The sequence below is a fragment of the Typopeltis vanoorti genome, chromosome 4 (assembly GCF_054136105.1).
Source record: "Typopeltis vanoorti isolate ZY-2024b chromosome 4, IOZ_Tvanoo_1.0, whole genome shotgun sequence".
NCBI classification, from domain to species: domain Eukaryota; kingdom Metazoa; phylum Arthropoda; class Arachnida; order Uropygi; family Thelyphonidae; genus Typopeltis; species Typopeltis vanoorti.
Window position 1 is genome coordinate 137,467,238 of NC_143552.1, and position 27,319 is coordinate 137,494,556.

The following is a 27,319-nucleotide window of genomic DNA, read 5'->3' on the forward strand; positions in this document are numbered from 1 at the left end:
GAAACCAATCTGATAATTTTTTTCAGTTCTTTTAGCTGAACCACATTTGGACCACAATTAGATTTTTTTAAAATAGAAACATGTAATCTGAAAGAACAGAATAATAATAATAAACACAATCCTGAATTGTAAGAAAATATGGAACATCAGATACTGAAATGAAAAATTTTACTTCCATTAAGAAAATATTTAAACAATTTAATTGCATTATTTTCTGGCATGGATGCTTGTGATTTTCTTTAAGTAGGGCATGAATTTCATCACCTGGTGTGATACCACCAATTTGTTTACTTTAGGCCTGGAGTGACTTGAAAGAGTCCCATATTTGGTCTATTTAATAGAATTTCTGAACTACTTAAAAAAATAAAAGCACCAAAACACACATTTTGATCGAGAGTTTGGGCCTTCATAAATTGAATTCGCGATTTGTTCCCCACAAGTTGACTGACGACCAAAAATGTATGGAATTGAACACTGCAAGGACCTCATTAAAACCACTCATAAGGACTCAAACTTCCTTGAAACGATCGTTACTGGTGACGAAATGTAGTGTTTTGAGTATCAGCCCAAAACAAAGCACCAGAGTGCTGAGTGGAGATCACCAGAAGAGGGGCATCCAAAAAAAGTCGCTTGGAGAAGTCAAAAGTAAAGACAATGCTGATTTGTTTCTACGATTCCAAGGGCATTATCCACAAAGAATTCGTTCCACCTGGCCAAATAGTCAATGGTGAGTTTTATCTCTAAGTTTTGAAGCAATTGATAGTGAGAATTCGTCGCATACAGCATGAATATCGTGATGCACGCAGCTGGTCACTCTTGCACGATAATGCACCATCTCATCGTTCGAACATTGTGAGACAGTTTTTGAGCAAAAACCAAGTTTGTGTGTTAGATCACTCACTGTATTCACCTGATTTAGCACCCTGCGACTTCTTTCCCTTCCCCCGACTTCATTTGCCGATGAAAGGAAAGCGATATGACACCATTGAAAATGTTCAAGCGGCAGTAACCATGACCCTCAACAATATCCAAAACACCAATATAAAAAACTCATTTAACGAATTAATTGACCATGCCAAACCCTGTATTGAAGTTGAGGGAGAGCATATTGATTGAAATAAATGATTTGAATAATTATAATTGGCCTGTGTTTTATTTTTTATCAAAAGTTTGGTTCATTTTGGATAGAGGGTGTATGTTAACAGGAAAAAATCTTTTGTGGGTGGTATTAAATTTTCCCAGAAGTGGACAGGTGTGATCAGATTTTAGCAATGTTGGAAAGGCATATTTCCTGTATTTTTCACCCCCCCCCCACGATATCTTTAAACATAAAAAACCACTAACACCTTTGATTCCCTTACAGGCAAGGCTGTTTTAGCCCTATCTAAGTGTTTGGAGACTGAGTGGACAGTTCAATATCCACTAGAGGCCAATTAGTATAGCTGGCCCAAAACTATCACTAACAATATCCCACATCTGGTGAAGAGAAGCTGCCATTTCTTGGTCCCAAACCCTAACACTATATATTTATTGTCTGAGATAGTGTGGATTCTATGGTTGATTTTCTTGAGTTTACAGGGTGAAAAACTCGAGTTTCCTGGAGAAAAAACCAGCTTGCCTATGGCAGAGGTCGAGTAACTCAGAAATCGATTGAAGAAAGGCTTAGAAAAGGTTTCTCTAGTTGACGACTAGATTTGAACCTTGTATCAAATTTTCATTTAATACAAAGCAGAAACTGTTTCAAGTTCATCCCAACTCTATATAACCTTTTGTCATAGAGTATCAGCAAAAGTAGTATTATTTAAAATTACACAAGTTTAAAGATTCACATTGCTGCTTCTTTATTTTTTTTCTTACAAATAAGAGAAGCTTTAAATTTGTTAGAGAAACCCTTTAAGACCACACTCTTTTAAATCAATATAGATTATATAAAAATATGAATAAAGATGTAAATAAAAATATAGAAGAAATATATCTTTCCCAATTTGGGTGGGCTTTAATTCATTAGTGATTATAACAATGCTGTTTTCTGGAAGTGCAACATCAAATAGGGCATGACTCTTTAATTCAAAATTTAAGGTGTTGAAAACAAGTTTGAAACACTACAAAACTAAAAAAAAAATATCAGTCAAGTAAAATTCCATTCAAAGCAGAAGAAAAACAAAATGTGGAATTAAACAAAACAGATACTAAACTTTATTTCGCTGTGCTAGCCATTTTGATGATTATTGTTGCCAGAAAAGTATAATACATGAGCAATTTTAGAACTAAGCACGCACGAAGGTGGTTTCATAAGTTTCCGGCCTAACTTTTAGAGGTGATAGAAAGAAAATAACTGTCACTTTTCAACATAATCTCCCTTTACTTTAACACACTTTTCACATCTTTAAATTAACATTTCTATGCTCTTGAAATGGGTCTGTACTTTTGTCTGCAAAATGGCCTAAAAATGCATCTTTCACCTCATTGTCATCTGCAAATTTTCTTTCTCGAAGGTCTTTCTTCAGTTTCAAGAAGAGGTAGTAGTCACTGGGTACTAGATCTGGGCTGTAGGGTGGATGTTCAATCTTCTAGAAGCCACAGCCTTTCATTGCACCCTTTACAACAATAGCTGTATGGACTGGAGCATTATTGTGAAGTAGGCAAACACCATGACTCAGCATTCCTCGTCTTCTCCTTTATGGCATTGTGCAGTTTGTGCAGGAGTGAAGCATAATATTCTGCATTCACAGTCATATTCCTTTCCTTGAAGTCAATCAAGAGAATTCCCCAGGCAATCCAAAAAAATTGTTGCAATGATCTTAGTGGGCTAAGTGACTTTGGCTTTTCTCGGCAGTGCTTCACCTAGTTTGTGCCACTCCATGGATTCCCTTTTGGAAAGAGGTTCATAATAAAGTATGGTTTCATCCCCGGTGACAATGAATTCCATCACTTCTCCCTGATTCCCTTGGCAAAGCTCTAAAAACTTGCGAGAACAGGTCACATGATGCTCCTTCTGAATTGAAGAGAGAAGTTGGAACACTCATCTTGCACTGACCTTCGTCATATGAAGTCTCTCATGAATGATGCAAAAGACAGTTGTTATAGAAAGCCCGAACCTCGCTGAAATCTCTTTGAGCTTCAGCCATCTGTCATTGAGCAGTTACTCCTCAACAAGAGACATATTTTCCTCAGTCATCACTTCCACAGGCCAAACATCCTTTATCCAAGTATAAGCAAACATAGCATTATACATGTCTGCAAGGAGATGTGCTTTGCATTATGGGAGATACTAAGACAAGTAGTGATGAGAGCTTGGTCCACCTTTACCACGAGTTGCCTCAGTACTGAAGATACTTCAGGCGCAAACTTTGTTTGCTTACAACTTGGATAAAGGATTAAACTAAATTTATTAAAACAAGGGGAGACTTGTAGAGAATATTAGTAAACTGTCTATGACAGTGCAGTCTCAAAAACTCAGTTTTTGAGACTGCAGAATTCTACATAAAATTGTCTTTTTTGGAGGGAGAAACCCTTTATGTAAATTTTTATTAAAAATATTAGAACGTAAATTATGACATTGAATGGTTATATGCAAAATACATTAATGAAGAAAACATTATATTAATGTTACAAATGATCAAGTAGCATAACTGTTCTAGAAATAAGTCGATTTTATAAAAATGCTCACTTACTCTAAATGCACAAATCTTGCATCAAATGACAAATTATGTTTCATACAAGGTTTGTTAGAGACAGTCTTAAAGTAGATGTCAAATCCAACCTATTTCAATGATATGTTATGGAACAGTCACTGCAGAGTGGAATCATACATGTTGTGTAACTTAAAGGCCTGTATTCAGTATGAATTTTTACCTGAAATTTATCAAGCAATATACTGTTCTTCAAATTTTTTCAATGTTATATCGAGAAAATCTACCAATATATCTTCTTCATTCACAAATAAGACTTTTACCGCAGAAATTAAAATAATCCGAAACCCACAAAAATTTCTTTTGGTCCATCTGCCATTTTAAAAAAGAAATCCAACTTCCTTTACTGACAAATAAATTAGTAATTGGTAAATAAACTTAATAAATAATTACAGTATTCTCTGTTATTTCTTTTAAAGTGGACAGGATGGCATGGAAATCTCTTTGGCAAAATCTTGACACTTAAAAGCACAAGAGATCATAGACGAAGAAATAATTACAGTAATATACTGTACCATCACTGCACCATAACTGGTGAATAATGATCCCCTAGCAATGATAAACAAACTATCCCATATATAGTTTTGCTAGATTTTCCCCAATTCTGAAGTCCCAACAAAAAACTATATATAATACAAATTATGATTGTATCTTGAGAATCCCTATATGGTTTTGCAGAACCCTAGGATCCTGTGGAACACAGTTTAAGAAACAGTGGTGTAGGGTATACTGATGGTCTAGGGCAGGGGTCGCAAACTGGCGGCCTGCGGGCCGGATACGGCCCATGACCTTAATGATTTCTTTTTTAAAAATCAATGTTTCTAACATCCTGCAGGGATTAAAACAGAAAAAATTCAAACTTCTAAATGTTTTATGATAGCTTTTAACTTATTACTACAATCATCAAATGTTGGCATTACCGAATGGAAGTTACTTGTCACGCAGCCATTTTAAGCCACGTGATACAATGTCAATAAGTTACAGGTTACCATTGTAATATGATAGTGTGTTAATAAAAAGTTACCTCAATAACTTATATTTTTTTTGCCCATAACTGTCTGAATTTAAAGTTAAAAAAAGAAAAATAGATCAAGAAGGCAGAACTTTTCAAGAAAAATAGGAGAAGGCATATTTCTTGGTGGAAGTAAAAAATATTCCAACATTTTTGATATGCAGACAAAATGTCACTGTGGTGAAAGAATATAACCTAAAACACCATTATGAAACAAACCATAAGAACTGTGATAAATATACAGAAAAGACGCATGATGACAAACTTAAAGATTTAAAAAATGAACTGAAGTTTCAACAGAAGATATTTTTGAATGTTATCACAAGTGATGCTGCTGTTAAATGTAGTTATGTTATAAGTGAAAAAATTGCTTGGGCTTTGAAACCTTTCACTGATGGAGAATTTATTAAAAATTGTATTTTAAGTGCAGTTGAAATCATATGACTGGAAAAAAAAGCAAGCATTTCAAAGTATAAGCCTATCAGGAAATACAGTTGCAGAGTATGTTGAAGATATAGTAGAGAACTTCCAAGATATATTGTGTGAAAAAATAAAGTTTTGTTGCGTTTTCCATTGCAGTTGACAAATGTACAGATATTATTAATACTTCCCAGTTAGAAATATTTATTCGTGGTGTTGATGACGATATGAATGTGACTGAAGAACTATTGGATATAGTGCCTATGTCAAGGACAACAACAGGAAATGACTTATATTTGTGAATTAAGAAAAGTCTTGGAAATGCTCACGTGGACTGGTCAAAATTAGTAAGTGTGACTACAGATAGGGCTCCTGCTATGGTTGGTGTTAACATCGGACTTATTACAAAACTTCAAATGAAAAAGGAAATGTTGTGCAAGGACAAATTTAAATAGTTTCATTGCACAATATATCAGTAGTCACTTTGTGCTAAAAAACTAAATATGGAACACATCATGAGTGTAGTAATTAAAACAATAAACTGGATACGCTCTCTCATGCCTTCTTGAATCATCACCAATTCAATGCTTTGTTGAGTGAAATGGATTCAAAATACAGCTTTGCTTATATTATACGGAGGTTAGGTGGCTTAATCATGGCGGCATTTTAAAAAGATTTTTTGAACTCTTAAAAGAAATTGACATGTTTACTACATCCAAAGGAAAATTGATTCCTCAGCTCACCAATGAAGATTGGTGCAAAGACTTGGCCTTTTTAGTTGACATAACAAGCCACTTAAACACTTTGATTACTGCTCTGCAAGAATGTGAACAGCGATATGTCATATGTATGATTCGATTAAGTAATTTCCGGCAAAAATCTATCTTTGGCAAACCTAGTTGGCAAAGAATAATTTAGCCCACTTTTCTACACTGAAATCGATTTCTCGAAATAATAATGATGCTGAAAAGTACAGTCCTCAAATTGAAGAATTGAAAATGGAATTATTATTCAGTTCACCTTTTTTAATTAATATTGAAAACGTTGATGAAGAATTACAAATGGAAGTAATTGAACTCCAGTGCAATACTGAACTAAAAAATAAATATAACGCAGTTGGCATACCAAATTTTTATAAATACCTCGGCAGTAAACATCCCAAATATAAAATTTATTGTGTAAAAATGTTGTCAATCTTTGGAAGCACTTTGGGATTCCATTGTTAATTAACAGATTATAGAACATACTTGGTCTAAGAAGGATAACTGTGTGCATGTAAAATCTGGTCTAGTATGCATAGTCTAATCTTTGCATGGACTTATCGAGGGTTGTTCGATAAGTCCATGCAAAGTCTAAGAGATGGCGCCACCAGTAGGTATGTATGTGAGCACTTATTTTCAATTATGAAACTTAATAAGTCAAAGTTCTGCTCACGGATAAAAGATTCTAGATTAAATACAATACTTCATATTGCAACATGAAAGGAAAAAGCAGATACTGACATGTTAGTACAGAGGAAAAGATGTCAGGTTTTAGGATCAAAATCAAATTAAAAAAAGGACCTGTAGATAAAAATCTTTATTTTTGTAAGTCAAAATTATGTATTTAAATAATTTTCTTAAAGTATGAATAAAATGTAATTGAACTTATATTTTCTAAACTTGTTATATTTTGAAAATTTAAAAATAAAAATGGTTATAAATTTAAAAGGTGGTGTAACTGTTTACATAAATTGTAAAGGCCCAGCAACAAATGGGTCTTTGTTAGAGCCTTTCTTTTTTAGTTTATGTTTTGGTTCACAGAATAATATTAAATATGCCCCACATCTGATATACGTAGAATTGACTGGTTCTTTGCTGCGTTTGAGAACCCTGGCCTACGATATACTGACAGTTTTGAAATCATGCTTTGAGTAGCATAATTTAATTTAAAGCAGTTATGAAGAATATTTATATGCATTAGTAAACTGGGTCTCCTTGTTTATAACATGATATGTAGGAAGTTTCTAACGTTCATGGGCTTATCTTCAATATTATCTTTAGTGTGTAGTTCCCCAATCTATAAATTTAAACTTAATATATTTATTATCTTTGTATTCAGTGGTAAATTTCAATCTATGACAGAACTATTTTAAACATCTAATGATCTATTTATGGTATTTTCATTCCCAAATAATTGAGCAAGCTGACCATTGAAATTCTGGCTCAATGGGAGTCCAAATACAAGTAGATAATAATCATATTCAAATTTGAAACAATTTACAGAAATAACTACTCTAGTGACAGAGAGAATTGTTGGAAAGGTCTTAACTTGGTTTTTGTATTTGGGATTCCATTGTTAATTAACAGATTATAGAACATCCTTGGTCTAAGAAGGATAACTGTGTGTATGTGTGCATGCAAAATCTGGTCTAGTATACGAGGGTTGTTCGATAAGTCCATGCCAAGTCTAAGAGATGGCGCCACCAGTATGTATCAAGGTTACTTTCAGTTGCTGACAACTGTTGGAGGATCACACACTCTGTTTCAGTCAGATAGATCTATTACTCTGTGTTTGCCATTCATTTGAATTGATCAAGTACCATGATTTGTGAAAAATGGATGAGAAAGAATTTCGTGCAGTGATTAAACATTACCTTTTGAAAGGCAAAACGGCTCAGGAAACCAAAGCTAAGCTTGATAAACATTATGGTGAGTCTGTACCGTCGATTAGAATGGTTTATAAGTGGTTTAGTAACTTTCAAAGTAGCCATATGAGCACAAGTGACGCTGAACGTTCTGGATGCCATGTTGAGGTCACTACTCCAGAAATTATTGAAAAAATCAATGATAGAAGAGTGAAGGTGCGTGAAATTACTAAGGCTGTGGGCATCTCAAATGACCACATACATAATATTTTACACGAACATTTACACGTGAGAAAACTATCTGCAAAATGGGTGCCGCGTTTACTCACACTGGATCAAAAGCGTCAACATGTGAACTGTTGCAAGGACAGCTTGAAGCTGTTTCAACGGAATCCAGAGGAATTTTTGCACTGTTTCGTAACAATGGACGAAACATGGATTCATCACTACTGGCCTGAGACCAAGGAACAGTCAAAACAATGTGTTGCAAGTGGGGAATCTGCACCAAAGAAAGCAAAAACTGTTCCTTCAGCAGGAAAGGTTATGGCCACTGTCTTCTGGGATGCTCGTGGCATAATCTTCATAGACTTCTTGGAAAAGGGCAAAACAATTACCGGAGTGTATTATGCGTCTTTGCTGGATCATTTAAATAATGAAATAAAGGAAAAATGACCACACTTTGTGGAAAAGAAGATTCTTTTTCACCACGGCAATGCACCCACTCACTCTTCTGCAATTGCGACTGCAAAATTGTTTGATTTACACTACAAAGTCCTTTTGCATCCCCCCCCCCCCACACACTCTCCAGATTTGGCTCCCTTGGACTACTATCTGTTTCCAAGCATGAAAAAAAGACGCTGGCAGGAAAGAGATTTTCATCAAACGATGAGGTGAATGCCGAAACAACTGCCAATTTTGAAGAGTTGAACAAATCATACTATATGGATGGGATCAAAAAACTTGAGAATCGTTGGACTAAGTGTATAGACCTCAAAGGAAACTATTTAAAAAATAAAAAACGTTTGTCCCAAAAATTTTTGTTTTCTTCATTTTTGCACGGACTTATCGAACAACTCCCACACTTACTCTAGTAAGTTTAAAGCCTTGTTACTCTGCAAGAATATAGTGCATATAATATGTTTCCAAATAATCTATGTTAACTACTGCATACTACAAATATTTATTATTATTCAGGTCTCCATGGAATCAAGAGACTCATCGTGGGAGGTCCTTCCTAGGAAACACAAAGTCTATCATACCATATCATAACTCATTGACCGTTCTTGCTCTCACCACTCTATCAGGCAATGCATTCCACGGTTCAACCACCCTTCACACAAAGAAACCACCCCTCACCCTTTTGCTCACAGTTTCCTTTTGTAACTTCCAGGGATGGCCCCTTGTCATCACCATCACTCCTTCCAAGTGAAAGAACTCTCTAGCGTCAACCCTCTAACTGTCTCAACAGTTTAAAAATCTCGGTCATATCACATCTCCTCCTATCCACCAAACTCTGCAGTCCACATTTCCTCAGCCGATCCTCATAACTAACATTGTACAGTCCTGAAACCATCTTTATTATCTGCCTCTGTACCCTTTAAACAGTTCATTTATCCCCTTCAAATCGTGGGGACCAAATTTGAGAACAATAGTCTAAATGTGGTCTGATCAGGGTCTTATACAATGGAATGATAACTCTTTTATCTCTGCAGGTCAGCATCCTCAGTATTGCAGCAATCCTCTGAGTTACCTTCATCACCTTTGCAATATGCTCCCTGGATTTCAGTTTTTTCTATCAATCATCACCCTCAGATCTCGTCCCCCCCTACTTCCTCCAGAACAGCTCCTCCAATCGAGTATGCAGTCTCCCCTTATAGCATGGTATAAATGAATACAAACACGTAAATTATAGTTTAAATAGAATTTTTAATATTACAATCCTCAGAGTTGCAAATAAAACCCAGAGGATAATTCATCATCATCATCAAATTCCTGCCATGTACCCTCAAGGGGTGTACAGGATATGACAGTACTACATGAAAAATTACATCGTTACTAACTTCCTATCCACAATTTTCGTCCAAATCAGTCTGTTACTTGTCAAGACTCCAACATTATCAGATCTTATATTTCTATTGTCTAAGGTACTTTGTACCGTATCAATCCACCTATATCTTGGTCTTCCTCTGGGTCGTTTTCTTGCCAACTTGGCAGAGAACACTTGTTTGGCTAATCTTTCCTCGCCCATTCTGTTTAAGTGACCATACCACCTGAGATCAGCTCTGCTAACACATTCCTGGATGCTGACAATGTCAAGTTCTTTCCTAATATCCACATTTTTAATATGATATTGCCATTGATGCCATCTGTTCACGCCTCTAATCTTTCTCAGGACTCTCATATCTGCGGTCTCTAGTCTTTGGTCAAATGTTTTACTTCTGACCCAGCTCTCAGATCCATAAGTTAAAACTGGTTTGAACACTGTCTTGTATACAGCTAATTTAATGTTCCGACTAATTTCTCTCTTATTCCATATGAATTTATTATTGACTTCCCACCATACCAGCTTTGCTGATTCTGTTGTCTATTTCTATATTTAATTTACCATCTTCAGTAAAAATTGTGCCTAAGTAGCTGAAATGTTTTACTTGTTCCACTTGCTCCATTCACAACACAGTTGACATTTTCAATGATTCTGCCTATTTTCATTGTCTTTGTCTTTTTATTGCTGACCTTCATACCATATCTATTATAACAGCTATTCAATTTAGTCAGAGAATCTTGCAGACTTGTAGCGGATTTATTTAGAAGTATAACATCATCCGCATAAAGCAAAGAGCTGACATTAACATCTCCAATTTTGATATCAGGTTTAATACCACTTTCCTTCATAATGTGATCCATATACATAATGAATAACAGAGGGGATAATGTACATCCTTGTCTCACACCAGATTTAACATTAAACCATCTTCCTGTACTTCCTTCAATTCTAACTACTGACTTACAACTCAAATAAAGACTAAGTATTGCTTGATATAATTCCCCATTGACACCATATAACTGCAGCATATTGAATAGCTTCTCTCTTGGCACCTTGTCATATGCCTTTTCCAAATCAACAAAACTTAAATACAGATCTTTGTTATATTCCCATGCTTTCTCGACTATTTGTCGTAAAGTGAAGATCTGATCCTGACAGCCTCTATTTGGCCTGAATCCAGCTTGTTCTTCACCAAGATTTTCTTCCACAATTCTTCTCAACCGTTTCTCAAGTATACTTGCATAGATCTTGCCAGGAACACTCAGTGGGGAAATAACTCTGTAATTCTCACATTCACTGTTATTTCCCTTTTTATATATGGGTACTATGAGAGCTCTACTCCAATCATCGGGAATTCGTCCCTCTGTCCAGGCTTTCTGAACTATGCAGTGCAGCCACTGTAAGACTTTTATACCACCATACTTCAGCATTTCTGGTCGAATATCATCTACTCCTGCTGCCTTTCCACATTTCAAGCCTTTGATGGCTTTTTCTACTTCAAGTATGGATATGGATTCCTGACTGCATGCCTGGTCAGTGTTTTTTATCAGTGTGCTGTCATCACAGCTTGTTTCATTTAGCAGTTTTTCAAAGTAATTACTCCATACTTCAAGGATATCTTTTTCTTCCATTTTCATGTCACCTTTATCATCTCTAACTCCTTTTACAGCACTCTTTCCTCCATTCCTAAGCTTCTTCAACAACCTCCAGAATATTTTGCCACCTTCTTGATATTTATTTTCTATATTCTTGCCAAAGTCCTCCCATGACTTTTGTTTAGCTAGTTTTACACAGTGTTTAGCATTCTTGCATTTGTCTCTATTCTCTAAGAGCACAAGCTGACTTATTTGCCAGGTACATTTGATATGCTTTCTTCTTTTCCTTCACTGCCTCTTTAATTTCCTGTGTCCACCATGGAGTTCTAATTTTTCTATCCTTGCAGACAACTTCACCACATGCCTCTCTAGCTGAATCAATCAGGGCTTTCTTCAAGGCTGGCCACTGAATCTCCAAGGTTTGATTCCTGTTCTCAAACTCTTTCAGAGCACAAGCTGACTTATTTGCCAGGTACATTTGATATGCTTTCTTCTTTTCCTTCACTGCCTCTTTAATTTCCCGTGTCCACCATGGAGTTCTAATTTTTCTATCCTTGCAGACAACTTCACCACATGCCTCTCTAGCTGAATCAATCAGGGCTTTCTTCAAGGCTGGCCACTGAATCTCCAAGGTTTGATTCCTGTTCTCAAACTCTTTCATTTTTTCTTCAATAATCTTTGTGTATTTTAGTCTACAGTTCACATCTGAGAGCCGCTCAACTTTTATTCGCTTTAAAACTTTCTTACATGTTATTCTTTTCAATATGAAATTCAATTTTATCCTGCTCAAGACTAAATAGTGATCACTTCCAATTTCAAATCCTCTGTACACTCTGCTGTCCTGCACCAGGCAGAAAACATCACTATCAACAATAACATAGTCAATGAGACTTTTCTTATTCCTAGCCTCTTCTCTCCATGTGAATTTGTGCACATTTTTAGGTTGGAACATGGTGTTAGTAATAACCAGTCCATGTCCTGAGCAGAAATCCAACAGATATTTGCCATTATTATTAGCTTTGCTCTTTTCTCCAAATTTTCCCAAAACATTTTTGTATGTCTCACAATCATTTCCTACTCTGCTATTTAGATCCCCAACAAGGACCAACTTTTCCTTTTTCATTGTGTCAGTTGCTTTTTCTAAAGCGTCAAAAAATTCCTGCACTAATGCTAAAATGAGAAATGATCATTGATGTAAGGATAAGGAAGTCATTTTGACTCTTTAAAAGGTTTTGATAAAAACAGAACTCCATTTGGACTACTGTGCACAGATTGTCTTCTCATTTCAAAGAAGATAAAGCTGTTGAAAGGGTGTAAAGAAGAGTTACAAAGATATTAGGATTATGGGATGCAGATTATGAGGACAAATTGAGAGTATGTGTACTGCAGACAGACACTGGTAAACAAGAGTTGATATGATAGAGGCCCACTAAAAAAAAAAAAAAATAGCCACAATGCTGAACTAGCATTGTACATGATAGTGCTCAAACCAATATTAAACTTCTGAAAGGTGTTATAGGATACTAGTTCATGAAATAATTTGTTACATGGAAGGCAGAGCGAGGACAAGGGGGAATCCATGGAAGTTAAGTTTTAGTATGTGTGGTTTAAGGAGTTAGAGCTAGCTTTTCTCTCATAGAGCAGTGAGCGACACAGTTTGCCTTAAGTAATGAATGCATATCATGTGAATAAGTTTAAGAGACGATACAACAGGTTGGTGAAGATGATGTATGGCTTTGATGAGTCCTCGACTTCCTGAGATCTCTAATAATAATCATTATTACAAATAATAGTTATGTATTTACTGTATCAAAACAGCTGAAATATTTTACTTTCTCTATTAATCCACTAAAAAGAGTGCAAATGATGTTTTCCATGAAAACAACTGAAAAAAAAAAAAAACTGCATTTTCACAGGTCAAGTTAAAAAATAAGTAAACATTTCAGTTGTTTAAGTATAATTTTTAATGAAGGTAACAAATTAAATATGGAAACAGACAACATATTGAATGTTCAGGATCAATTTATGAGGAATAAAAGAAAAATTACAAGGATCTGTATCAAAGTTTTGTAGATCTAGAAAAGGTATATAATTCCTTTTCTACATCTACCTTTTCTATATATATAAGTAGTGAAAATCTTTTGAACACACATGCAAAAAGCAACAAAAATGTGCACATTTTAAACAGCATTTATACATTAGTTCCCATATACCAAAATTATGTGTCAAATAGGATAACTACAGTTTTCGACATGAAAACAGTTACACATTTGACACAAGTTTTGGACTCCTTAAAAATATTCTCTGTAATTTTAAAATTGCACTCACTTTTTATTCCATCCACTATAATGAATAAAATATTTCACTTGCTTGTCTTTTACTTGGGCCTTTATACACTAAAGTAGAAGTATTACAATATAGATCAGATTTATATCATCTTTAAAAAATTATTAAGCCTTTGTTAAATTACTTAAGTAGCAAGTTCTACTAAACCATATATAGTTACATGCAATATGCGTGTGTGTGTGTGCGCGCGCGCGCTAAAAATCTTTTAGACGATGGGATTTATAAAGTATGACCTAAAATTTTGCCTTGCCAACATAATATAAATGAAATCAAAAATATGAAAAATGAAATATAGAGATAACTGCAAATACAAACCATAGGGAGTTGTATAACTGACAATATTAAAACATTGAGAGCATACAAATGATATGTATATTGTTCATGAGAATTATCAACACACACACACAAATTATTTTTTTTTATTAAATAAACTAATTTTGAAGGAAGAAAAAGAACCATTTTTTGCAGTAAAAATTATTCCCTGGATGTTAAACAATACCAAATGCTCAACTGGCATTTTAGAAATTTCTCAAAGTAAAAAATGCAGATACTTATCTATTATCCCCTTCATAATTCAAAAGTACACTTGGCTGTTTCTGGGTATGTGAATATTGGCAATAATAAAAGTGTCAGAAAAATAAAGACAGCAGCTTCGCACTGACTGTGAGAATTGAAAATAATCAAAATCTGGATCCCACTAGAGCAGGGGTATCCACCAACCTGTGGCCAGCCCTGGACTGTTAGTAATGCAGCCTCACAAGATCTTAAACTTTTAACATTATTATGTGATGCAAAAAAATATACCGTCTTTCTTTCTGTTTTGATACAGGAATTTGAGAATAGATTTCAATTATCAATTTTTTTGTATATTTACAACTCCATTTTCAGTCGACATAAATACATTACCTTTGAATTTTCAAATGGAATGTATAGAGTTGCAATCAGATATTCAACTCAAAGAAAAATTTGATCATGTCTCTTTGCATCCTTCACTTCACTTCACAATCACACTCTATTCATGTCATCGCTTTTTGGTAGTACGTACATTTGTGAACAACTATTTTCAAGAATGAAGCATATGAAGAGTAAAGTTAGATCAAAAATTTCTGACGAGAACCTTGAGAGCACACTACGAATTGCAACCACATCCATCGAACCAGACATTGATTTCACATAAACAAGGCCAAATATCTCACTAAATTTGTGTTTATACTGCCCCTTTTTTTTAATGTTCTAATAAAAAATTTAAAAAATAAAGGGAGTTTTGTTACTTATATACATTAACTATATTATACATTTTATATGTGGCCCAAGACAATTCCTCTTCACTCAATGTGGCAGGCAAGCCAAAAGGTTAGAGATCCATGCTCTACAGCATTGCATGAGGGAACAAAAAAAGTAAATGGCATATATTTAAGTTTTTTTAATGTCAGTTTCAAAAATTATGATTTATGCAAATTGCCCAAACAATGTCATTGTGTAGTCACTGAAAGGCATAAAATAGTAAATAAAATTTACAACTCAAAAATCATTTGCACTTGACTATCACTTTAAATATTTGCCATGGTGTAAATCTTTGTATCATTATTACCAAAATGTCATGCAAATAAGAGAAATTGAATATGACCATGTAAAAATCGCTTTTTGTTATCTCTTATATCAGTTATTCTGAATTAACACTACTGGCCATGACATTTACACATCATTCAAAATGTGGATAAGTGTCAATAGAAATTAAAATTAGATTTAGATACTAGTGAAATAACATAGATCCTAATCAGTCAACATCAAAGCTCCATTCCTGTCTAAGTAAACTGTTCCACCTCAAATTTTTCTAAAGCTTCTTTTATATGGTCTCTCCACTTCTGTGGTCTGTCTCTTAGCCTTATATCTTCTTAATTTTCATTTTGTACATTCTTCTTGGTATTCATCCTAAATTCATTCTCATTATATGTCCAAACCACTACAAGAAAGAATTTAAACATTTCTTCAACACTTTCTAATGCCCATATTTCATATTTCATTGTTTTTGCCAACACCGTTCTCAAAACTTTCATTTTTGCCTGTATTCTGCTTGTCTCTTTTTTTTAGTATCCATGTCTCTGCTGCATATGACAAAATATGCAGCAGAGACAGAAATTCGAAAACGTAATTTCTGTTAACCAAAAACTTGCACTTCAGTAGTGAGACCTCACTGTTCCAAAGCAGACTACTTACATGTGTACATGTTTAAAAAAAATAATAATAATAAAAAAAAAAACTTTGTTCCAATGAAAACTTTCTTAATTCCTTATCTAAACTTCTATCAATGGAAATATACTTGCTAAATGTTTGAAATTTTTTTTGCTACTCTTCAAGCCTTGTCTGTTAAGTTTAGCATCATTAACTTGTATATTTTCTCTACAATTTAAAAGCCACGACCTCACTCTTCTTGCTATTAATCTGTAACTCACAATTCTGCATCACAATGTCATCCTTACTGGCATGGAAACATACATTCCCCATACTACTCTGAACTGCTATTCTCTATCTAAACCCTGGTTCTCCAAAAGATGTGCCAAGGCTGTACAAATAAAAAATCAAGCATACCACAACTAGCTCACATCAAGAACTCCATCCTCTTTTAGTGCTTATACTCAAGCCCAAAATATCTGCAAGAAAACTAGCAATGCTTCCAAAACAGTCTGAAAGAGCAAAAAACAGAAAACTTGCATTTCAAACTGCAGCCAAACCTTTTGGTTTCTTGCCAAAGCAGTTGGTCATAACTTTCGCTCAACACAATTCCCACCCCTATCATACTCATATGGCTCTATTGCATCAGCAACCACAGGAAAAGCCAATCTCCTGGCTTCATATTTTGCCTCCAATACCCAATACATAACTGACAATGATAAATCCCACTTCTCCCTCCCTCCTCCACTCAACAGCCATTCCAGATGTCCAATATATAATACCTCCAATATCTTTTGCCAGAAAGAAATCAGGCACACAAACAAAGTTTCCTGGCCCTGATGGCATCCCTCCAATTGTCCTGAAGATTGTGCACCAGAACTGACTCCTATCCTATGTCACCTATATATACCCTCTTACTCCAGCAATATCTATTCCACAGCCTGGATATTGGCCTATATTCAACCCATTCCCAAAAAAGAGCAGCACATCACTACCGTCAAACTTCTGCCATATCTAAAGTAATGTAGAGAACCATCAATTCCTAGCTTCTACACTACCGCGAAGGCACCCACCCAGCCAGACGTATGGGATTTTGTCACTGCTGATCAACAGGAGATCTACTCACATACATCACCCATCTCTGGACAAATGACATGGAGAAGTTTAGTCAATCTCAAGTTTCTCTGTGCCCGACCTAGTCAAAAGCTTTGACTAGGTCGGGCATACAGAACGGCTTACTAAGAAAACTCCCATCACTTGGCCTGTCTCAGAACTTCTGCAGTTGGATTGCCAGCTTTCTGTTAGATGCACACTATATGTGATGGTGGATGGTTTCTTATCCTCTCATCATTCAACTAATGCTGGGGTTCCACAAGGTTCTGCTCTCTCACCAACCCTCTTCCTTCTATATATCAATGACCAACTTCAGTTGATTGACATCCAATCCAATACAGTTTTTGCAGATGACAGCACATTGCACTCCTCCCATTCATTTGATAAACCTTACTCTACACAACTCGCCTCAACCACCACCACCACCACCACCACTTCCCTCAATTCTGATCTCCAAGCCATCCTCCAATGAAGTTCAGATAACCTCGTCAATTGAAATGCTAGTAAAACCTAGTTCCGTCTTATTTTTAAAAAAAAAACAGCCATTTTCTCCCAGTATTATTTTTGACAACACTCAAATTTCCAGACAAGATGAGATTTCTCTTCTTGGAATCACCTTGACATCAAGCCTCTCCTGGCATAAACACATCATCATCATTGCATCCTCAGCTTCTAAAAAACTAGGATTTCTGTTTTGCTCAAGATGTTACTTCCACCCAACTGTCGAATACTGCTCTCACATTTGGAGTGGGGTCTCCTAAGAGCTCCTTCAAAATGCTTGACTCAATACAGAGGAGGGCAATTAGATTGAATAATAACCCATCTCTTACCAACTCACTCCTCCCAATTTCACACAGGCATTTGGCTCTGCATTATGTGCATCCTATATATATTTCCATTGCAAATTTCTTTTCCTCCTTCATCCCTGCTACTGCTGTATTGTGGAACAATCTTCCCCCTGATGTGTTTCCTAAGGAATACAATATACAGGCTTTTAAATAAAATGTAAACAAGTTTCTCCTTTCCCAACCAAATTATCCATACACAGTACTAGCGTACTATACGTTAATTAACCAACCTCTTGTGTTTTTGGGGTCAACATAAAAAAAACATACTGGGGCATAATCCCTTGGTCCAATCATTAGATATCATTTTATTTCTCAGAGTCAGTCTAAAGATGCCACAAAAGCATTTCAAGTCTTGAACTACTATGATCAATTCCACAGTCAAATCACCTATTTTATACTTGTGACAGAGATGAAACAACATTACACATATACACAAAAATTAAAATAAAACTGTTTATTTCCCTAAATATTTCATCTCAAATATTACAAGTCATCATCAGTGGCTGTTAGGCTAACAATAACAAAACAGTATATTGGTGTTAACAATGGTGAACATACAGGCTGCGTAATGGTATTAGTAACAACTCAATGATGTGGAAAAGATGTAACACTGTTATTAGTCTAAGAGCCACTTATGATGATCTGTAATATTCAGACTGAAATATTTGGAAATAAATAATTTTACTTTAATTCCTGTGCATACATGTAATATTCTGTCATGTTCTACCATCATTTTTTGGTTTAAGTCAATAAGAATACAATTTGGTTGGTTAAATCCCAAATTGCCAGCCCATCTTCATTTGTTCAGTGTGAGGAGTGGACATTAGGTCAGAAGCCTTGGTCGGTTCTCTGCATTCCTTTAAAGGTTATGTAGAGGTCTCCTCTCAGTTATACAGCTTTGACCCTTAAGTCCCCCCCCCCCCAAGTAGTACTATCATATCCTATACAACCCTTGAGGTACATGTCAGAAATTTGATGATGACGACATGTAATATTGTCTCATCAAATCATCTATCTCAGAGGATTTTCTATTCTTCACCTTCATTAATGAATATACCAGCACAGGACATATTTTCCTATTATCTCTCTCATCTCTATATTCATTCCAGTTTATTTCACTATGGCTTTCATCTTTGTTTAACAGATCTCTAAAATAATGTTATTGCTACATGATTCCTATCTCTTTTCCAGGAGTCACAAGATTTCCATCTCCCTTTAATAAAAAACAAAAACATAAACAAACTTGGTTTTTCATTGCTTCCTCTTCTCTATTCATTAATCTGTATAACATTTTGAATTGAATTTACACAACTCAGCTCACATATTTTCATCTTTACTTTTTGCATGGCTCTTTCTCCTCATTATAAACAATTATATCATCATTTGATCTAGTCTTTATGAAGTTCCACCTAAAAGCTTTATTTTTTGACTTAACTGCTTCTTTAACTCTCTTTTCATCAGTGTATTTGTTTTTCGCTTTCACTTGTTTTTCTACACTTCTCTTAAAGTTCCTACCATCTTGAAATTTTTGTTATTCTCATCTGCATTATCTGTAATTCACTCACCGGCTTGAACCTGATCTGAGAATGAAATTCCTACTTTACCCTTTTTTTTTTTTTTTCTTTACCCCATTGATTTTCCACACACACACACACCTCAAAGGTGGCTGTAAGAAGCATATAATATCCATCTAAAGCAGCAGATGGCAAAATGCTGACTTCCCTGCTCCATTTTTTTTTTTTTAAATCAAGAATGAAATAATCAATTATTGATTTTTGCTCATCATCCTAATTATACTTTGTAATCTGTGCACTTAATGGAATATAGTGTGCTGCTAAAACATTTAATGTTTAGATTGTGATATCACAACCATTTTTGGGTATGTCCGTTTGTTTACACTTGAATAGCACCTTATATCTTTTGGTTATTATTCTAACAAATATCTACAGTTTCTTTCAAAGACAACATGAACTTTTTTTTATTTTCGGATACATTTAATGCACAAAAATAGCATTCAACATATATAATATAATAATATGAGAAACTATTCACTTCTGCAACTCAAGTTTTTAACTGTTTGTAAAACTAACTTATTTATAATTTGGTTCTTAATAACTTTAGTAGGTTAATTTTAGGGCACTGCTGTTGTCTGAAAGCTCTGATGTCAGCCTAGACATGCAAGAAGCTGAAATTTCTAACCTACTTAGGATAATAATATTGTATACAATCAGACTCATGGTTGGTTAAATCATGTTGGTTATTAAGGCATGAGATTAGTGTGTCTATAAATTATGGGCATTCTCTGATTGGTTTATCTGTTCTGCAAGATGAAAAACTCACAATTCTGGGAGGAATCATGACATTTATTCCATCCACTGATGAACTGGTAGATTATAATCAATTGCTTCTATGAAACTGTCATTTTATTCTGATTTTTCATTGTATTAAAGTAATCTAAATCCTTGTCTGAATCTCATCACATCTCATTCATTACAGAATTGTTGAATTTTAGTTTCAAATTACAAATAACAAAATATTAAGGCTAAGAAATATAAAAACTATTTATTACATTTCAGTTTATCAAAGGTTCAAATTCAATTTTTGTAACTCTGGTTCAGATCAGAGTTAATATTACTGCTTTCCATTTTTTTTATTTGACAGAAAAGTTCGCAAACTTCACTGAAAGAATCGGAATACTTTGAATGTAGCCATTCAATTGTGCCATGATACTTGTACCCTGGTGTCTATCAAGTTCCTTGTGACTGTCATCATTCTTACTTTAGACAAACTGGATGCTTTGTAGAAAAGAGAATACAAAAACACCAATCTTATGTTAGCAACAGTAAATCTGAAAAATCTGGCTTGGCACAGCATGAAATAGATACACACAACAACAACATCCTATGGTCTGAAACACACTTCACCTTCTGAACTTAAATCGGAACACCTGCCTCTATCTAAGACAGGGGTGGGCATAGTGGCCACAACTGTGGCAAATGAAAGCAACGTTGGCCATTATGCAAAAATAAAAAAAATAATTGAAACATGTTAGTTTAAACAAAATAATTGCATTTTTAGTTACCTTCAATATGAAAATTAACGAGTTTTTCATCCACAAGTTTCATGAAATTTGGCTTAATATCTATGCACAATGAGCATCTTAGCTCTGCTCTAAATTTATATTGGTGAGCTGAGATCTGTATCTATCTAGACTTGAGGAAATCTAGCATAGAAAATAATTTTGAAATTCCTATCTTTAACTCTATGGAGGTTGCGGCTGATCTGATAGATATAAACAAACTGTTTAATATAAATACTCTTACACATATCCAGTGTATAGCTTGGAGGTCATGAGTAGCTGCGCATGCATATATTACGAGTGATATTCCACACTGTTCATGCGGTCAATTTTGGTTTAACACGTTATGTAAAGGTGTGTGTGTGATATTTCATAGTAAATTGTATCTGAGAGATACCGTGACCTCTGATGTCAGTATAGTATTGGTTTAGTTTTTTTTATATTTTATTTACCATTGAAAATGGCTGGAAAAATATATCGATTGGATAATCCATCAGATGTTGAGAATGATAGAGTCGAATGCGAAAGCGATATTTGTTAGTAAATCGTATCTGAGAGATACCGCAAACTCCAATGTCAGTATAGTATTGGTTTAGTTGTTTTTTTCTTTGTTCAATAATTTCTAGATTGTAACTGAAAATAACTAAACCATCACGTATTATATTTGCAGTTTTTTTTTTTTTTTTTAAGTTTTATCACATTTTAGCACATACTAGTAACGAATGTATCGCTCAGATACAGACGACCTACGCTGCAATTTTTTGGACTGCAACCTCCACAGGGTTAAATTTGGAAGACTTCCATCTGTTGGAATAGAGTCATATCTCTTTGATAGAACATTTTTGTTTATCTTTTGTGTTTATACTTTTTGCTTATACCTTTCAGGATAAGCAACTTGTCTTCAAATCCACGCTTATCCAAAGACAAAAAATTTGTAATTTCCTTACTGATCGAGTTTACATAGAGATCATCTTTAGCATCAGAGAAATCATACTCCTTATTTTCTAGAAAACTATTCAACTTTGCAAAATTTATCAAATCATTCTTCTGGAATTGTTCCATAAGGATGTTCAGCCTTAATTGAAATTCATGAATAGACTGCTTGCATGCGCATTATTTTAGCTCTTCCCTGAAACTTCGTATTCAAATTATTCAAGTGAGCCATCATGTCACACAGAAAGCACAAATCACACTGCCATGAAAAAAAGTTTCAATTTCAGGGAAATTTTCAAACTTACCTTTATCATCAAGATGCTCTTTTCTCTGAGTAAGTAAAGAATTAAATTGTTCCATGACTTTTACTCTACTTAACCATCTCACATTTGTAAAATCAGTAAGATCATCAAAAGTGCAGTCACTGCTTTTCTTCGATAAATGAGAAAACTTCCACTTCTAATATAATTCACAATTTTTATATCCATCACACAGTTCAATTCATTACTTTTAGACAGATGAGAAAAAGATTTATAAAATTTTTATAAATTTATAATATATACCTCAGGGTTCAGTGGTTGGTCCTCTATTGTTTAATTTGTACATCGATGATATTGGGAATACTTTGAAAGGAAATATCCACTTGTTTGCTGATGATGCAAAATTAGGAAGAGCTATAGTCAATTCAGATGATGTAGATATCTTGCAGGATGACTTAAATAGGCTGATGGTATGGACTAAGGTAAATGTAAGTGTAAGGTGATGCACTTCGGGAGGGTGAGATCACATGCTGTTTACTATACTGATGGAACTGAACTGCAAGAAGTTGATGAGGCAAGGGACTTGGGATTATTGTGGACAAAGAACTTAAGTTTAAAGGTCATATTGCAAAGATTGCCAAAACATCACATCAAATTACATGGTTATTGAAGAACGCACTAACAAGCAGGGATAAGGAAGTTATTGTTCCACTTTATAAGGCATTAATAAGACCACATTTGGAGTATTGTGCATAGATCTGGTCACCTGGATTTCTTGGTGACGAAGAAATGGTGGAGAGGATTCGGAGGCGAGTTAAAAGATTGTTGCAGGTCTGTAGGATGTTGTTCCCTACGAGGATAGATTGAAGATCTGTGGGTTCCAAAAACTAGCTGATAGACATAGGAGAGGAGATATGATAGAGGCATATAAATTATTAAAGGGATTTTATAGGATTGATACTGATGACACTGTAAAGACCAGTGCAGGAAGGGAGAGAACGAGAGGCCATCCCTGGAGATTATGTAAGAGTGTGGTTAACAGGGGTGTTAGGACTAGAAATTTTGCTTGGAGGTTGTGAATGGGTGAAATGCGTTGCCAAAGGTGGTTGTGAATACTTCGTCTGTGAATGAATTTAAGGAGAAGTATGATAGGCATTGTGTAAATAATGGTTAGTATGATGAGTCTTTTGACTCCATTGTAATAATAATAATAATAAATATTACTGCAAATGACAAAACCTTGCTAATGATTAATTACTTTTTTATTTTTAAATGGGACTCCTACTTGGTTATTGTATATTTATCATCACTGGCAGACAAAGGTTAGATATTCCAGTTTCATGCTCCAGAGATCAAACATGTACCTTCAAATCTCCAATAAGAAGCAGGATGATGGTTTCACACTGAACAATGAAACTCTACCACAAAGATATTTCCAAACATCCACATCCATAATCGGATTCGAACCGACAATTTGTTGGTTGAGGAGACATACTATCTGCTCAGCTAACATGACCATTCATATTAATGTTCTATTGATTCTTTCTGTGGAAGTCACTTTACCTAGAAATATGAATACTCCATAGCTTTATAAATTAATTATAAATACTATTAACTTTAACATCTAATTGTATTTCTTCATTCCAATAATATTTTTTTCTGTAACAAAAAGTTTTACATGTCTCAATATTCATCTTAGTTTCATTATGATTGCAAAGTCATTTAACCTAACCTTTTTTTTTAAAGCTAATAAAGGTTTTAAAAAATGGAATGCAAATATCCATCATTAATCATGATATTTACAGGGTGTTCGGGATAAATTTGACAGTTTCGTAAGGAAAAAGAAAATCTTCTTTGTATCTATTAAATTTAATGAATTGACAAAAAAACATTACAGGCAGAGTTAATTACAATACTATCAACAAGATTTACTCAAAATAACCACCATTAGCATCGATCACAGCTTCAATTCTGCTTCGGAACCTCGAACAAGCTGATGCTACAGTCTTCCTGGGAAGGGCCGCAAAAACTGTTTTAATTTTATCCATTAACTGGGCTTTTGTATTACTGGAAGTGCGATTGGTGTCTTTTTCAACTGCGCCCCATACAAAATAATCCATGGGGTTAAGGTCTGGGGAGTTTGGAGGCCAAACATTTGGACTGGTGAAGTCGTAGAAATTTTCAGACAACCATTTTTGACTTTTCCCAGAGGTGTGGCAAGGGGCCGAATCCTGCTGCCATACATACCGCCTACCATTGGCTACCCTTGTTATCCAGGGCTTGACTACAGTTAGCAACTCCACGAACAAAGCCCGAATTCCAATGCCAGGGTTCTTCAACACCTGTTCCTGCAGATTTGCGAGGAATTCTGCTGTACGAACGCAATCAGATCGTCTGCTAGGGATCTTTCTTCTTGCTACATCCTCGTAGTCACCATTGCAAGTCTCTAGTTCATGCCTGATTGTTTTTACTGTATTCAGGGAGCATTGGGCAGCAGTCGTAATATCCTTATTTTGATGGCGGGCACGAATCATCATGATACAAGTTATTCTCTTCCATGATTCAGGTGGGTTCCAGCTATCCATCCTTTCTGACATCTTGTATATGAATGAAGAAGGGTCCAAACTTTTAAATGAAGAGAAGTGTGTGTTAATACATGTAACTTACGGAAAAATATAATTAATTATAAATATGTCAAATTTATCCCGAACACCCTGTATATCAGATACCAATTTTTTCCTAACCTACGTGATATACCTTGGTGGAAGAATATTATTTTCCTTCCAGTGACCATTGGTATGTGGCCAACCAAAATTTGTGAAAGATTCTAAATGCATGTAATACTCTTCAAAAGTTTCTAAACTCCAAAAATTTTAGAATTCTATATAAACAAAAGAAGCATCCAGAGGAAAAAACTAATGAAGTGAAAACAAAAAACATACACTTGACTAACTTACATGTTGAAAAGTGATGGTATTATTATTTATCAACCTGAAATTAACTACGGCCTGAGTAGCTCACACTGGAAGTGTTTGCTTCCTCAGAGCTAGGCTACCTGAGGAAAGGCCTAGGTTCAATTCCAGTTGCTAACTAAAACTTTTTTACTGGTCTTTCTTTAATCAGTTCCTGAGTTAGTCAATCACACAGGCAAGTGGGTTTCATTCTATAATTATAAACTCAAGAAAATCAATCACAGAACCCACACTATTTTCAGACAATAACATATCATGTTAGGGTTAGAGACCACAAGATGGCAGTACTTGTTTACCAGTTTTCCCTGGATGCTGCTTAACCTGGCACTGGTAAGGTGGGATCCCACAGACCCACCCAAATAATGTATGTATTATAGAAATCCATATCTTTTAAATCAATATTAGATTAAATACTGTTTAAGTGTCCTGTAATTTTACTGAATAAAAACGCAGATCCACAAAGTTAAATTTTTATTATCCCAAAATACTTAACTAATTAAAGATCTTTATTTTTACTTTTAGTGTCATCTATAAGTTGACATAATCTCTGTTCTTCCTGCTCATAACTCATCTGGTAAAAAAAAAAATATATTATTCTCAAAATACCCTCTAAATATTAACGAAAATGTATTTGCTTATAGTTGGTATGTAAAAATATAGAAGACACAGCAGTAACGATAATTTTTAGTAGAATATACATGAAAACAACTTGTAAAAACTTGATGTAGCTTAAAAAAAAAACTACAAAGTGCTTTACATCGAATTTTTTTACATAGGTCAAGTTCCATGAGAACTGTAAATAACCTTGTTTGTTTCTATGCATATTTTGCAAAATACTAATGTAGTTAACCCAGTGGGGAGTGAATGTATTTACTGTTTTAACGTCGAAAACAAAGGCAATGCTTTCCAGGGGGAACTTTGTATATGTATATAGTTATGTGTAGGAACGCAGGAAAAGTTGTTTACTAGTTTTGTATATAAAAGTTGCTTACTGTGCTAACACCTTTAAAGATAGTATCTAAGAGTGCTGCTAGGTTTAGAGAAGTTTCTGCGGCCCTGAAAGGAGAAGCAAAGTATCAAAGAGGTCCGCTAGTTTTAGAGACAAGTTTCAGAGGAGAACAAAGAGGTTGTAGATGGACTTTTAAGAGATTGTTCAATAGTAATAAGAAGGGTCTTTAAGAGAATCAATTGGCATGTTTGAAGTTGATATAAAATTTGTAAAGATAACTTAACAGAGAGTTAGCTAACCTCTTTGCAAGTAAAATAGAAGTTTAATAAATTGAATTTGTAAGTGGAGAGTAAACAAGATAGTGAGTTAAAGTAAAAAGGTTCTAATTTATGCTAAAGATTTTATAAATGGATAGAGAAAGCAATCTCCCTATTGCTTAATTCATGTATAATTTATAAATAAATGTGTTTTAATTATTTATTAAGAGTGCTGCCTGATCTTTTATTTTACAACTTTACTGTTCTTAAATAAATCGGACTTGTGAGCGGGAAATAATTTAAGGCAATAAAAACACAGTTCAGTTACTTACGAACCACGACTGTTAAAGTAAACATTGATAAAAGAAACTTTGCTCGTGAGAGAGAGGGAAATCTACTGGACGTTTTATTTAGTCTTATGCCAATGAAATGATATATTGGTGGCGCAGTCTGACAAAATAAATTTCCAGTATTCATTCATTCGGCTTGTAAATACGGAAGGTGGAAAATCATAGTACGCAGTAGAGTAAATGAGAAAGGATAAGAGAGAAAAAGCACATCAGAGTAAACTATAAAGAATTAGGAATAGAATAAAGATCATAGAGAATAAAAGTAAAAAGATATTACAATACAAGTATAGGAAAACAACTCATTTATTACAAACTTACATTTCGGAAGTAAATATAGTCACACTTTTGGTAAGGTGGGGTCTGGTGGACCCCAGCACACCACACTAACTTGCTTGCACGCAACAGTCTGTCGTCTATGGCGTTGAGTAGCGGGTTATGGGAGGGGAAGCTATACTGAGGCATGACTCACTGCCATGCGTTGTTAAAGAGTTATTTAAAATCTTTGGGGTCTGTGACACCCCACCTTACTAACACCAGGTTAAAATCATCCAGATTACGGAATACAGATCTGGTCACCAAGGTTTCTTGGAGATGTCGAGAAGGTGTAATAGATTCAGAGGAGAATGACAAAGATGGTAGCAGGTCTGTCTG

At 34.7% G+C, this 27,319-nt stretch overlaps 1 protein-coding gene across 3 annotated transcripts in view; it reads right to left on the bottom strand.

Moving 5' to 3' along the window:
* The window catches only part of MRG15 (mortality factor 4-like), a 237,530-nt gene that overhangs the window by 118,808 nt on the left and 91,403 nt on the right, over window positions 1-27,319 (bottom strand). For all 3 annotated transcript variants that reach the window (XM_090391475.1, XM_090391474.1, XM_090391476.1), the window contains one exon: window positions 13,718-13,785. In XM_090391475.1, the coding sequence (XP_090247601.1) occupies window positions 13,718-13,785 (68 nt within the window). The remainder of the gene's footprint in view (window positions 1-13,717; window positions 13,786-27,319) is intronic.